Source organism: Amblyomma americanum, chromosome 10 (genome assembly GCF_052857255.1).
Source record: "Amblyomma americanum isolate KBUSLIRL-KWMA chromosome 10, ASM5285725v1, whole genome shotgun sequence".
NCBI lineage: Eukaryota > Metazoa > Arthropoda > Arachnida > Ixodida > Ixodidae > Amblyomma > Amblyomma americanum.
Genome location: NC_135506.1, coordinates 112,108,931 through 112,122,594, shown reverse-complemented (window position 1 = coordinate 112,122,594; position 13,664 = coordinate 112,108,931). Strand labels below are relative to the sequence as shown.

The window sequence follows — 13,664 nt, the reverse complement described above, 5'->3', positions numbered from 1 at the left end:
ATATGCTTTGCCAATCTGCTGTTAATAAACATGTTTTTGAAGCATAGTGTCATATTTAATCATTAAGCTTGCTGCTTACGCGAATGCATTTTGATGTTAGCTCCAACCGCATAAACAAATTAACTTTATTTCCTTCGACATTCGGGCTCTATGATTTTAATTCGCGCAATCGCCCGCCGCAAATGTGTAGTAGCGCGTAGTAAGAGATAACGATCTCAGATATGCCTGTTTTAGCTTCGGCCCGTGCTGCCGGGCGTGATGGCCGCTTTTTTTAGCGCCCGCTCGTTAATTCAAACTCCGCTTAATTCGAACAATTTTCCGGTCCCCCTCGAGTTCGAATTAACGAGGTTTTACTGTATTACAAACACGACTAAAGCTGCATGGAAAAAAAAAACGCAATGCAAGGAAAAAAAAAAGCAAGCAGGCAGAATGGCCAGCGTGCGCAAGCATGCTATCCTTAAAGCCGTGCACCCTTAGCAGAATGGCGCACACGGGCCCCCTGGCTGGAGGAAGAAGGCAAAAACAGCAATACTCACGGTGTGTTGGACGGGGTGCCGCCTGCCTTGCGTCCTTTCCGGTTGAGTCGACAATCGTCCTGGCCACACACGCAGGTGACACGATGGATGCTGTGCACAAGAGATAGGAAAGTCACTGAAGTAAGCAAAGCGAGGTCTTCAATCATATCATTAGCCAAACTTCCCACAGGGCCCAGATAATAAAATCCACTAGACGGGTCAGGCCAAAACTTGGAGGGTCAGCAGACTTTCGCGACGCCTGCGGGTGTGTACATATCAAATTTTTGGTTGAGAGGAGAATACAAATAGAATTGAACCTCATTATAACGAAGTTGAAGGGGCCCGAAGATTACTTTGTTATAGCCGGTGTTGAGCGAGCTTCCAAGGCGAATCGTCATCCCTTCGTTATAGGCATTATTTCGTGATAAAGTGTTTCGTTATGACGCAGTTCGACTGATAATAACTGGTAGCAATTTGAATATTTTCAAATAGTTTTGAATAACTCTGAATACAATCGATCCTGGATATATCCTGGAGCACGAAGGGAGATCTCAACATAGTTCGATATAGTGAGAATTCGATACACAAAACACGACAATAGATAAGCTTATCTGTAACCTAACGACGTGAATACGGCGTACTCGCACAAGCACCAAGCTTCCTCCAGCGAAGTGTTGCCCGTTAGAGTACTGACAGTGCACCACTCGCGAATGTCACTCAGTCTACCTCTCTTTGTAGCTGAGCCGAAGGGGGCGGTGTTTTGGAACAAGCTACTGCTTGTTGTAGCAGATCTAATGCTGCAACCAGTACACCATAAACAAAACAATAACACAAAATTAACGAACAAAGTAGCCACGGAGACTAATCAGGTTTTGAAACAGCATTTCGCAGCTGAATTGATCACGGAGCTCTGATGACGCCCAACTGCAAGACTGCCTCGAAATGATGAGCAGAACATCTGTAACTCCCTTAAAAACTGCACCCAAGTGGCTCTGCTACAACGTTAGAGTGGCCCTGAAAGCAGCCATTCCTTGAGAGTCCTCACCAGTGGCGGTAGTCAAAGTCGAAGGGGATGGTGAGCTCCTGGCCCGGCACGATGTCCCGGGACGCCACAAGGTAGAGCCGCAGCATGCCCCCCTGCAACGTGTGCTGCACCCTTGCCGTTGGCCGGCACGACCGGCGCACAAAGCGTGCCTCGTTGCCATAGGCACGTGCGTCAACGCACACCCAGCTTCCCTCCTCATCCTTGGAGGCATCCCCATCACCACAGCACAGCCCCTTGTAGAAGAACACGAACGGGTACAGCCTGCACAGAAATGCCAGCACTCAATCGCACACCCACCACACCAGCCGTCAGCCTCTGTGCTTACCGTAACAACCCGCATATAATACACGAGTTTTTTTTCCCATAATTAGCGTCCTAAATTTCCACCTCGTACTACTTGCGGATCCGAACAAAAATTTTCTAAGTTGCTCGAAGTTTTGGTTTCGTTATTGCAGCGTGGCTACGGCTTGGCATCGCTACTCTCGTCAAACGACGTCACGATGTCGTTTCTTTGTTGTTGATCCGTTGGGCCTGCTGGGGGGTCGTGGTGTGCCGTGTGCCTGTTGACAGCGCACGTGCTTGCATGTAAGCCACGCTTCGTGGAGTGGATGTTTTTTTTTTAGCTGCGGAGAACATCGGCAAGAGTGCGGCCGGGAGGAAGTTTGGTGTCGTCAAGGGTACCATTCGTGGATGGCGACGACAGGAAGAAGCCCTTTTCGCGAGCACTGGAACGCGACGAAGCTTTCACGGCCCGAAGAATGGCACATTCGCAGAAATTGAACTTGGCCTGACGGAGTTCGTACGGCAACAGCAAGCCACACATCTAGCTGTGAGCGTGCAGCTTATGCAGGCAAAAGCTAGAAAGCTTGCAAAAGAAAAAGGGATACCACGCTCTGCCTTCAAAGCTAGCAAACACTGGATCCATCGCTACATGTGCCGTGCCGGCTTTTCACTACGCTGGCGGACCTCGGTTTCACAGAAGCTGCCTGCAGCGTTCGAAGAGCTGCTTGTGAGTTTTCAGCGCCATGTTATTTTTTTGTACAAGTCCAAGAACTTTCTGTTGGACCAAATAGGCAATGCCGATCGGACGCCGGTTTACCTGGACATGCCGTCGCCCCTCACCGTGCACGAGAAGGGGTCTAAACAAGTTAGCGTCCGGTCCACTGGCAACGAGAAGATGCGAGTTACAGTCATCGTGCACGGCAGATGGCCGCAAGCTCCCCCCCTTAGGTGATCTTCAAGAGGAAAACAATGCCGAAAGGTGAAGAGCTGCTGAAAAATGTCATCGTGAGATGTCATGAGAAAGGGTGGATGAACGAGGATCTAGTCTTGGACTGGGTAAAGTCCGTGTGGTGTAGGCGACGTGGTGCACTGTTGTCTCTGCCGTCCACCCTTGTGCTGCATGCGTTTCGTTGCCATTTGGCCGACTCGGTGAAGAGGCTGCTACACAACTGCGGCACTGAACTCGTTCTGATTCCGGGTGGGATGACGTCACAACTACAGCCCCTTGATGTTTGTGTAAACAAATGCTTAAAGGACACAGTCAAGCGTTGCTATGCAGAGTGGATGCGCTCAGGTGAGCCTGCAGTGACGCCAACCGGGCGGCTGAAGTGGGCTTCGACAGCCACGCTGTGCAAATGGATCGTGGAAGCATGGGCAGCCATCCCAGAAAATCTTGTACGTCGTTCTTTTAGGAAGTGCGGCATCATGAACGCCCTCGATGGCACGGAAGATGAGTACATTTGGGATGATTTGTCGGACAAAGAAATGTCCGAAGAAAGCAGTGCTGAAGATGAAAGTGACTGAAGTGAAGTGCGGGATGTGACTTGAATAAATGTCTTCTCTGAGCTTTCGTCGCTCGTATTATACGCGGGCAAATTTTTTTTCTTCCATTCTGAGTCTCTAAAACTTCGCCTCGTATTATATTCGGATTCGTATAATATGCGGGTTTTTGCAGTAATTCAGCACCAAGGGCGATGCAACGGAACCGCGCAGCAAAAAAATGAAACCACACTGTAGCAAGCCTGACATCTCTCTATCTATGGCGCGATGCTTTGGTTTCGATTTTAAGTCCCTGGAAAATAGGTCAACTTACAATCATGTAAATACAGTACATTCCAGCTCATGTCGCACGCCCCCATTTTCAACCCATTTGGAAGTTCACACATACGCAGTTCGTTGCTAAACATATTATGTGACTAGAATTTGTGGAAACTACTAATGTAATAGCTGGGAAATCTTATTTACCGAGAACACATCAGTGAGAATCTACGGTAAAAACGAGAATGATGATGATGTGGGCACTCCATGAGTTTGCTGCCAACTACTGCCTGCATGAAAAGGGCTGACGGACCCGCCAAGCTACTTGATCAGCTTTTTTCTGCAGCCCTCCCCATGTCTCTAAACTTCCTAGTTTTTGTTCTTCCTGGATGGGCCCCTCGTGGCCGGGGAAGAAGACGCACCTCTTCTGGAAGACTGGGTTCTGCAGGCGGAACTGGCCGGCCGACAGGAACTTGCCACGCACCTCCAGCAGGGGCTGGTGGGCAGCCACTGCACGGGTAGCGACCAGGCGGCGCCCGCCACGGCCGCCCCCCTTGGGGCACTCCTCAAGACGCCAGGCACCCTCCCAGCCAGGCCGCAACACTTCCTGCAGCAGCTCCTCCTGCCACAGCCAGGGAAGGGGCAAGTCGGTATGCAACTTCACTACACCGTTGCAACAGACAAGCGTAATGCTTGCAAAAAAAAAAAAACGTGCCACTGCAGTTGGCAGTGACACAGAGTGTAGGCAAAAACGCAGCTTGCCTACACTGTGCCAAGTGACGCTGCCTTCGAAACCAACTCGTGTATGCAAACATTTCAAAGCGTACCCATCCCTCGCCAATAAATGTTGTTGATGTCCTTTTGATTCGTCAAATTATCCGGGGGTTTTGAATTAATATAGTTGGAATTATCGAGGTCTAACTGTAATCTTAGAGCACGACTTTGGCTGCGTGACAACACAGCCAGAAAACTGTGTCTGAGGCTACTGTCCGAGACATTATGGATGCATGTGGACTTGGATGTTTTGCGTCACCTCCTAAAATGGGTGCATTTCGCATTTTTCACAGGACTGCTGACACAGAGATGCTTGTCCTCCTCCACCGACTCCTCCCAAGCCCCTGTGCTGAAAACAAACCTAGCACCACACATGCACACATCATGTTAGCAAGAGGCACAAGTACACACTTGCTACCGTGCATGAGCAGTTGACGCCCTGCAGAAATGGGTCATGCCTGTGGCACCCACATTAAAACCTAACTGATAAGTTTTTAAAAAATGCGGGAAAAAAAACTTGTTGAATGAGGTACAATAGCACTTATTAATATTTTCCCTTCATAAAAATCTCTATTATCATTCCAGGCACAAGGTCTGAGCAGCTCCTTTTCTAGTCCTCACAGAATTCAGTAAGCATTTGAGTCGCTCTTGGCAGACAAAATTTTGCGGCATAAACAGTCCATTGCAGCAAAATTAGCTGTCTCTTCCTCGTTGATGAATGCTTCGCGCTATTGCATGAATGTCCTGCACCGCCACATGGCTGCTGACAGTTGCAGCAGTCGGACTCTGCAATCCCCACACCCAGCCAAGCGCATCCTCTTAGTTCTTTAATTCCTTGCCATCCCCCGCCCCAAGGCACTCCAAGGAAGTCACTGCCTTTGTCCTCTTCATGTCGAGTCCTCGCAAAAGTGGCCTGCTCATATTTAAAAGCTCTAAGTTTGTTTTTTTTAATGCTTGGGCCCTTCACATGAAGGCACTGCAGAAAAGCCATCATGGCAGGTGACTGCCACTACATACCAATTCTTCCATGTCGCGTGCCCACAGGTTCATCTACTTGAATGTTTGCACACGTGCAGATGGTTGCTAAATGTATCAAGAAACCAGGACTTGTCAAAATTTTGAACATCGCTGCCGCAAAATCTAGTTATCTGGAAACGTGTTAACTGGAAGAAAATCAATTCAACTCTATGGAACAATTTTAGTGCCTGCGATTTTGAGTGACTGTACCAGGAGCGTATCGACGAGCTTTTATTGGATTGTTTTGGACTTATTTCTGTGTAGTGGACACATTTTCTAAAAGACCAGCATATCTAGAAAAAAAAAAAGGCTTAATTTGTGCTTGCGGAGAATGAGCAAGGGCCCAGCAGGTAGCAGCCACTCACATGCGAGCCCTGGGGTGGCATGGTGGAGGCCAGCAGCTGAACCTCGGGGCTGTACTGGTTTGTGGGGGCACGCTCGTAGCTCAGTGGCCCCTCTGGCCCCACCCAGGTGGGGCCACCCCCTCGCCAGGGGTCCCCCACGGCCGACTCCTCCACCTCATCAGCCAACTCTGTTGTCAGCCGCCGGCCTCCTCCTCCTCCTCGGCTTGGGGGCCCCCTCTTCACCTGCGCAGGCACACCACCACATGGCCCACCGCTCCGAGACACCAACGGCCAACCATCATAGAAAGCTGGCACTGGGCTAACATGGGTGCTTTCTCACAGTAAGCAACAAAGGGTCAAGCAACAATCCACCATTATTTTAGCTATTTTCATGCCTCGAAAAAGGGCTCCTTTGGTTTGGTGAGAACAAAAAGTTAGCAGGCGTCCTCTCAAATTGGATCAAACTAGCAACAATATAGTGACTGGCCGGCTTTTGAGATGCAACAGCATGCAAATCGTGCTCTTTCTGATGAATTCAGGCGAGCTAATACCTCACAATAACTGAACTAGTTTGCAACACCCTAAAAAAAAAAAAAGTTTGACAATCGTCAGCCCTCAGCAGCTTTAAAAAAAAAAGCAATCACAAAGGCCGCAGAACTGAGACTTTGACACGTTCAGCTTTCAGCAGTATTGTGGCGTTTGCTGCTTTCTCATGAGAGACCAGACAATAAGAGAACTGACCTGCCGGCTACACTGTGCACATCTTGTAATCCAATGATGTGTTTTTCTGCCCTTGTGTAAAACATAACAGACTGCTAGCAAGGCCTGCAAAGCAGCCACTCCTTGAGCATCTGCATCTTTTCAGCAACACGCCAACCCAGCTCGTGCAGCCTCGTGAAACTTCCGATTCTGCCACATCGGGTTGTTCACACCAACCGTCTGCCTTGGAGAGCCTGGTGCACACAAGCAATGCACTCACCATGCCTTTTAACTTGACCTTCTTCCTCTCAATCTTCTCCTTCATGGATCTCTGCAACACAGAGAAGAGAGGCACCACAGTGAGCTCCACTGTGGAAGCAAACGCCTGGCATGGCTACAAAAGGCCAAAAGTAATCATCAGGTTTAACAATCGGAAGGGACATTTAAGCTCCGCCTTAAGGGTATGACAAAATAGCATTATGGGTTGATTCCCGTATACACAGAAGGTCATTCTCTACTTCACATTCATAGATCCCTGGAAGTCCTCATAACCTTCCAGGCGCAGTGGTGCAGAGGTTAAGAGATCGATGGCAGGTGCTCCCAGCGGTGGGTCTTGTGCGGCTGAGGTTGCCCTTGCCGAGTAACCAATCATTAATTTAACAGCAACCTACCACGGTGCGCCAGTTTGTGATGCCACCGCAAGGTCATGTCATCTGGGTGGCCCGCCTGCCTCCCAGGTTGCTCTTTGGGCAGCACTAGCCCAAGTCATGCTCATGATTTTTTGCTCACAATGCTGACGTCGACGCCACATTTTGCGGGTAACGGGGCCTTTAAAGAGCTATTGCGTTACAACAGTGATAAACGTTTCGTGGCATGAATTATAGTGCTGGGGAAATGGGTAAATGAGGGTACAGAAGAGAAAAAAGGAGCAAACAAAAAATGGCCACCAGATGATCCAGGAGAGAGGACTACACAGATGGCCATTCACGGCAACATTTAATCAAGTAGCCATCTTGCTTGGAGTCATGGGAAAATTGCATGAGCTTGATGTTGCCAAAAAGTGTGCCAGGTAGCGATACCAAGGAAAGTAGCGAGAGTGCCTTTTTGCGTGGAATAGCAATACCAAACATTCCGTGTACCCAAAGCGGATTGCAGTGTAATCCACTTATAATGATACCAGAATAAGAATTTATCACTTAAAACAATCAAATTCTTCATCAACTCTTCCACTGCCCCTATGTAAAAATAAACTGTACATAACAATAGCATTATCAGCAAAATAGCGGATACAACATTATAATTTTGGCCACCAAGAAGGTGTTTACTACCAAAATTTGCCCCAAAGTTTGATAAAAAAAATGAAACACTCTGAAGCAAATGACGTGAAACTCCACAAACGGGTCAGCGTGACAATAATACCAGAAATAACGATATATCACTTATAACAATCAAATTCTTTATTTATCAATTCTCCCACTGCCCCTATGTAAAAATAAACCATACATAACGATAGAATTATCAGCAAAATAGCAGATACGACGTAATAATTTTGGCCGCCCAAAAGGTGTTTACCACCAAAATTTTCCTTGAAGTTCAATAAAAAATAAAATATTTGCAAGTGAATGACATGAAACTCCACAAACGGAGCAGCGTGGCAAAATTCGTGAGGAGGCGTTGCAAACGGCCTAGGGAACCAAGGGCTATCATTGTTGCAATTACTGGATGGAGGAGGGAAGAGCTTGCAGTTTCCACCCATTTGTGCATTTGTGAACTGGGTAAAAATGACTAAGCGCAAGATATCAGCACCCCCCCCCCCCCCCCCCCCCCCCCGACTTTTGGTGTTGAAAATTAACTTTTCTTTTTTAAAGTGATAGCTTCCTTAGTGCGTGTTCGTTGTTTTGCGCTGCGAGCAGCACAAACCTCGGCAGCGTGCCAAGATGTTGTACGCTGATAACATGACGTGTCTATATTTTGATGGGAGCTCCTGTGGGGGTGGCTCGCTTGGCACGAAGTTGGCAGAGCGTCAAGATGCTGTGCACCCTCCACAGGAGTGCCGGCGATGGTGGCTATGTGCATGGTGCAATGCCAGTGTGTGTTCTTTTTTGCTGGTTTAGATATAACGATTATCGGTTATAACGATCGGATTTTCAATATCGTTATAAGCGGATTGCACTCTCCTGCCATTAGCGTGCGACGTCGGGAACACTGCGAACACTAAGCAGTCTACTGAACTTTCAGAGAATGAAACAAGGCTTTACGATGCCTTCAAGTCATGCGTATTCTATCACATTTCCTCGGGAGAATGTGTCGAATCCGCACTCAATACCCAAGTGCACTGTCCCCAGCGAGCTGGTCGGTTGCTGCTCTGTTACGCGTCGATTGGTACTTGTGGATCGGAGCTTTCGTTAGTTAACCAACGAAGCATTCTAACTTTGTTTCTTTTTTCGTTTGCTAAAGTTGGGGGCCAACCTGCGCGACACACCAACCAATATACGAGTAAATAAGGCAATTTGCTTTAGTCTCCCACAATATTTTAATGCGAATATAACGAGATGGGTGACTTTTGGATTTTTATTTTCAGTAAAAATGCCTCGTTAAGTAAGTATGGTAGAAAACTGATGAGCTGCACTTCCTTACAACGGACTCTTCGGCAGCGAACAATGTTTAATTTCAAGCATTCCTTGCCATACCTTGATGATGCACAGCAACAGCAGCAGGAGCAGCAACGATGGCAGCTGCATTTTTACTACTGTATACGACCACATATGAACCAGCGCCGAAAATAAATCGATCGATCCCCAACTCGCACTGCCTGACATAATAGGCACGCGGACAGCTCTCCCAAGTGACATTTGACAGGATGCGGAATATTAGCATGACTGCTCATTACACCGCTAATACAGCGACATGGCCTCCTGTCAGCAGTGCGCACGAATTAACGAGCGTTCGATGCTAGACTTATATGGCCGCCAGTCCAAATTTCAGGACTGACGGAGGGATCAAATTAACGAGGGTTCACTGAATACGGAAAAAAAAAAAATCTATAGTTATCTGTGGAAAGTGATTTGGGATTATAGGTAAACTATAGCAGTTTTCACTACATGCAATTTACTTCTACTATAGCAGGGATCTACTGCACCTACTGCTGTCAGCTGGTTTCAGAATGAAAAAGCTTCAAACTAAGTAAAATTTTTCACGTCCCAAGAATGAGACTGCAGAGTGGCTTGTCCGTACCAAAGCAAGGAAAAGAGTACAACAAGGCCAGTTCATTAGCACTACCGTGGGTACCATTTTAGGACCCTGAATCCCTGCGTGCAGGACTGGGTAATCTTCAGGGGACTGCGTGCAGGACTGGGTAATCTTCCAGCCTGTTGCGCCACCTGGCGGAACGGGCTGGAAGGCTGTGTACCTTTGGGTTTGTCTGCAGCTTGCGTGACGGTGGAGGGCCATCAGGCGAGGATTCGGAACGCCGCCGTTTCCGCCGCACCACCCGCGAAGAGGCCCCGCGTTTGGGGGGGCTGCCATCGGTGGGCTCTGCGGTGCCCCCTTTGGTGCGGCTGTGCGGGGTGGTGCTCGCCTTGTCATCAGTGGCTGAGCCACCGTCTACTTCCTGGGCTGATTCCAGCCGGCTCAGCAGCCCTGTGCAAGAGAAGCAGTCGCCCAGGCTCAGACAGCCCACAAAAGCAGGACAAGTACTGGCAATACATGAGAGGGCGACGCAATCAGTTTTGTCAACTCAGTACCGGGACCCCAGCTGTGCAGTGCAGATTGCAGATTGGAAACAAGCTATGCGCTTCTTTCGACCCCATGGTCAGATACAACTTAAGACTGCAGTGAAGTTCCACCCACATTTACGATTATACCACACACTTCTTCCTCGCCACCAAGGAAATAATCTGTTGTGAAAAGCTTTACTAGTTACCTGACGAAGAACATAATCACAAGACCAAGTTATACATGCAAGAATCTTGATGCGTATGGCTTGTTCAAAAGAGTTTAACATAAAAATGTTGGTTTCGTTTACTACTGCAATTCATTAGTGGTGCAATACAGGACCCCTTGGGCAATGGCCCATTTTTGCCCAGTGCGTGCTTTTATTTGTTGTACCCTAATACAGTGGAACCCCGATTATACGACTTTCTCAGGACCGCGATAAAGCGTCATAAAATGCGGCCGTCCTAAAATCCGAACATAAATTATGCCTATAAAAATACTTTTTTCGCGCGACGAATTTACGAGAAACTTCAATGTAAACTACTAACATACTCTGCAGGGCTTGGAAACCAAAATTACCAAAAAAGTAAATGCGATAAGAATTTATGCTGCAGTCCAGGTACCAATCATGCTTTATTCAAATGGACCTTTCCGGCACTCCACTGCCCACTGCCGCGATTCCCGCCAAATGGCACCAACTTTAAAAAAAGTCGGTCAGTTTCTTTTGGACCTTATTTGATCCGTGAACTTGCAAAAGTTTTTGCTCGAGTTGGGCAATGTCCAAAAGGAGGTCCTCTGCGGCGTCGCGTGAACAGATGAAGTTCCGGATGCCGTCTATGTGCCGTAGCACCTCAGCAAACGTGGTAGGCACAGGCACGGCATCTGTGGAGTCGTCGTTGTCCTTGTCCGATGTCGCAGTGATGTCAGCTAGGCAAAGCCTCCGCGATTGCATCATCCAGCGACATCTCGCCGCAGATCACAACGTTGTCGTCGGCCTCCATATACTCGGCGAAGGTCGTGGCGAGGTTTAAACCCTCGAAATCGTCGGCGAAGCCTGCATCAGCCTCAAGCGGCATCGAGGTCGTTGCGTCCCCAGCAGAGGAGGCAGTCTCTCGCTTAAAGCCACAGTGCTTGAACAAGTTGGTGATTGTGCTTTGCGACACTGCGATCCACGAACTGGCAATAAAATGCATGACGTCGAGAACAGTGATCTTTCTTTCCAACTCGCTGCGCTCCATAGCCACCAGCCGACACTGCACTAACCGCTTCCAGTACCCTTGCTTCACGCACTTAATGATGCCGGCATCCAGCGGCTGCAGCCGGCTTGTGCAGCTGGGCGGGAAAAAAACATTTACGTTCCTCAGGCTGGACGTATCGGGTGGGTGGCACGGTGCGTTGTCCACGAAAAGCGATATTTTCCTTGTCTTGGAACCCATTTTGCAATCCAACTGCTGCAAAAAATTGCTGAAAAGCGAAGACATCATCCACGCCTTTTTGTTAAAGTTGTAGCTGCACAGCAGCGTCTTCAAGTTCTTAAAGCACCGTGGGTTTGCAAATTTTCCGACAACGAGCACGGGCAGCCTCTCGGAACAGTCTTCGTTAGCACAGAATAGTGCTGTCACCCGCTCTTTACTGCGCTTGCCACCATGACAGCTGTCACCTTTAAACGCAAAGGTTTGCTCGGGCTGCATATGGTAAAAAATACCGCACTCATCGGCGTTGAAAACGTCGCAGGGCTTGCATGCAGCGATCATCTCCAGCAGACTCCATCCACTCGTTCACCGTCGAAACGTCCACGGAAGTGCTTTCACCGCAGGAGCGGTTGTACACAGTCCTGTTTCATTTTTTAAAGTGATCCAGCCACCCGTTCGATGCCTGAAAGTTGTCGATGCCCAGGCGCAATGCCACGAGGTCCGCCCTTTTCTTTTAGAATGGCACCGTCCACGTTGATCGCAGAGCTCCGTGCCTGATGCAGCCACCTGACGAGAACTTTTTTTAGCTTCTTATGCTGTCCTTCTTTTGCCGCTTTCCGCTTGAGCCCGAACGTGTTGGCATTTTGCAATATCACCGCTTTGTTTGCCAGGATCGTCTTAAGCGAAGATTTGGGTATCTTAAGGTCCTGGGCAGTGCTGGCTTTCGTGGCACCATGCCGCTTTTCCGCTTCCTCGATAATATGGAGCTTATCACCGAGTGACGGAACTGTCTGCTTTCGGGGCATCGTGCGTCGCGTTGCTCCACACAACTCAAAACCTTGCTGAACGCTGGTCGCTAGGATTACGACGAAGATCATGTGCAATGACCCTAGGCCTATCCACGCTACCTTGTCGGCGATCTGCTGATGGGAAACTGGAAAGAAAGAAATGCTTCCCCAACGCGACGCCGCCGAGGAGAGAGGGAGCGAAAGGGAGAAAGTGATTGTGGAGAAGAAAACGCGCTATTTCAGCACAGCGGGCGTCGTGGAGGGCAGCTGGTGGGGGAGAAACAAATGATGAGATGAGGCAGGAAAGAAAGCTGCGCTCGCCAGAGCAAACCAGTCGAGCGAGGTCAAGCGCTCCACATGCTGAGAGACGGCGTGACGGAAGAGATCCGCGGCTCCTTTCTTTCATCCGCCGTTCCGTACCGCGCTTCGCGAGAGTCGTCGTATAACGCGGGTCCGGCGTAAAATTGCGTCGGATAACCAGGGTTTTTAATGCACCGTGTCTATGGGGACTTCACCGGGACTGCATTAATCCGTCGTAAAACCCAGGTCATCGCAAAACCGGGGGGCGTATAACAGGGGTTCCACTGTATGGTAAAAGCCTGTCAATTGAAAAATCCACATAATTCGAACTGCCGCTAATTCAGACACTACACGTCTCGCATCATTTTAACGAGCTCCTGAAGGGCAGCCACCCCCAGGTATGACTAGCGCAGCAAGAGATCGCCCAAATAGCCAAATTCAAAAGTTCCATGCAGCAGAGCTGCTTGCACACCTCTGATGTGCGTGTGACGGCAGGCATGACGACAAACGGATGGCCCCGTTTCCAAGACCAGTCCCACCACTCATTCCGGTTTGGCATTTCTGAGCTTTGCGCCAGCCTGCAAGGACGGCGGCTTGACCGGCAAGCAATCAGCCAGCCAACCAAACCCAGCTGAGCACCGTTTCGGACAGCAATTGGCCCATCGCTGGTGTGTGTGCACACAGCCCCCTCTTTTGTTTCTTTCACTTGCATCAGCATGGTTTCGTTCCTCCAGTGCGCTCAGAGTGCTGCACTCATGTGCCCCTTTTCATGGTTGTGACGCTAGTGACGCAGTAGTAGTGGAGCACCATCACAACAAACACTAAGGAACGTTACAGGAGAGTACGCATGCAATAAATCACTGAAGTAAACGTAAAAAACGGTAACTGCCATGCAGTTCTCACCTCAAAATTGGGTAACTATTGACCTGTCTTTTCATCAACTAAATTTACTGTGACACAAGCAGTCCTTGGCAGGTTTTTCAGGGTCATTCGATAATTCGAACCGCTTTTCTGGT

At 48.9% G+C, this 13,664-nt stretch overlaps 1 protein-coding gene across 2 annotated transcripts in view; it reads right to left on the bottom strand.

The window, feature by feature from the left end:
- Positions 1–13,664, bottom strand: part of LOC144106674 (uncharacterized) — a 100,551-nt gene that overhangs the window by 66,687 nt on the left and 20,200 nt on the right. For both annotated transcript variants that reach the window (XM_077639516.1, XM_077639517.1), the window contains exons 6-11: positions 9,844–10,073; positions 6,715–6,765; positions 5,757–5,978; positions 4,023–4,222; positions 1,561–1,821; positions 537–626 (exon numbers count right to left, since the gene is read on the bottom strand). In XM_077639516.1, the coding sequence (XP_077495642.1) occupies positions 537–626; positions 1,561–1,821; positions 4,023–4,222; positions 5,757–5,978; positions 6,715–6,765; positions 9,844–10,073 (1,054 nt within the window). The remainder of the gene's footprint in view (positions 1–536; positions 627–1,560; positions 1,822–4,022; positions 4,223–5,756; positions 5,979–6,714; positions 6,766–9,843; positions 10,074–13,664) is intronic.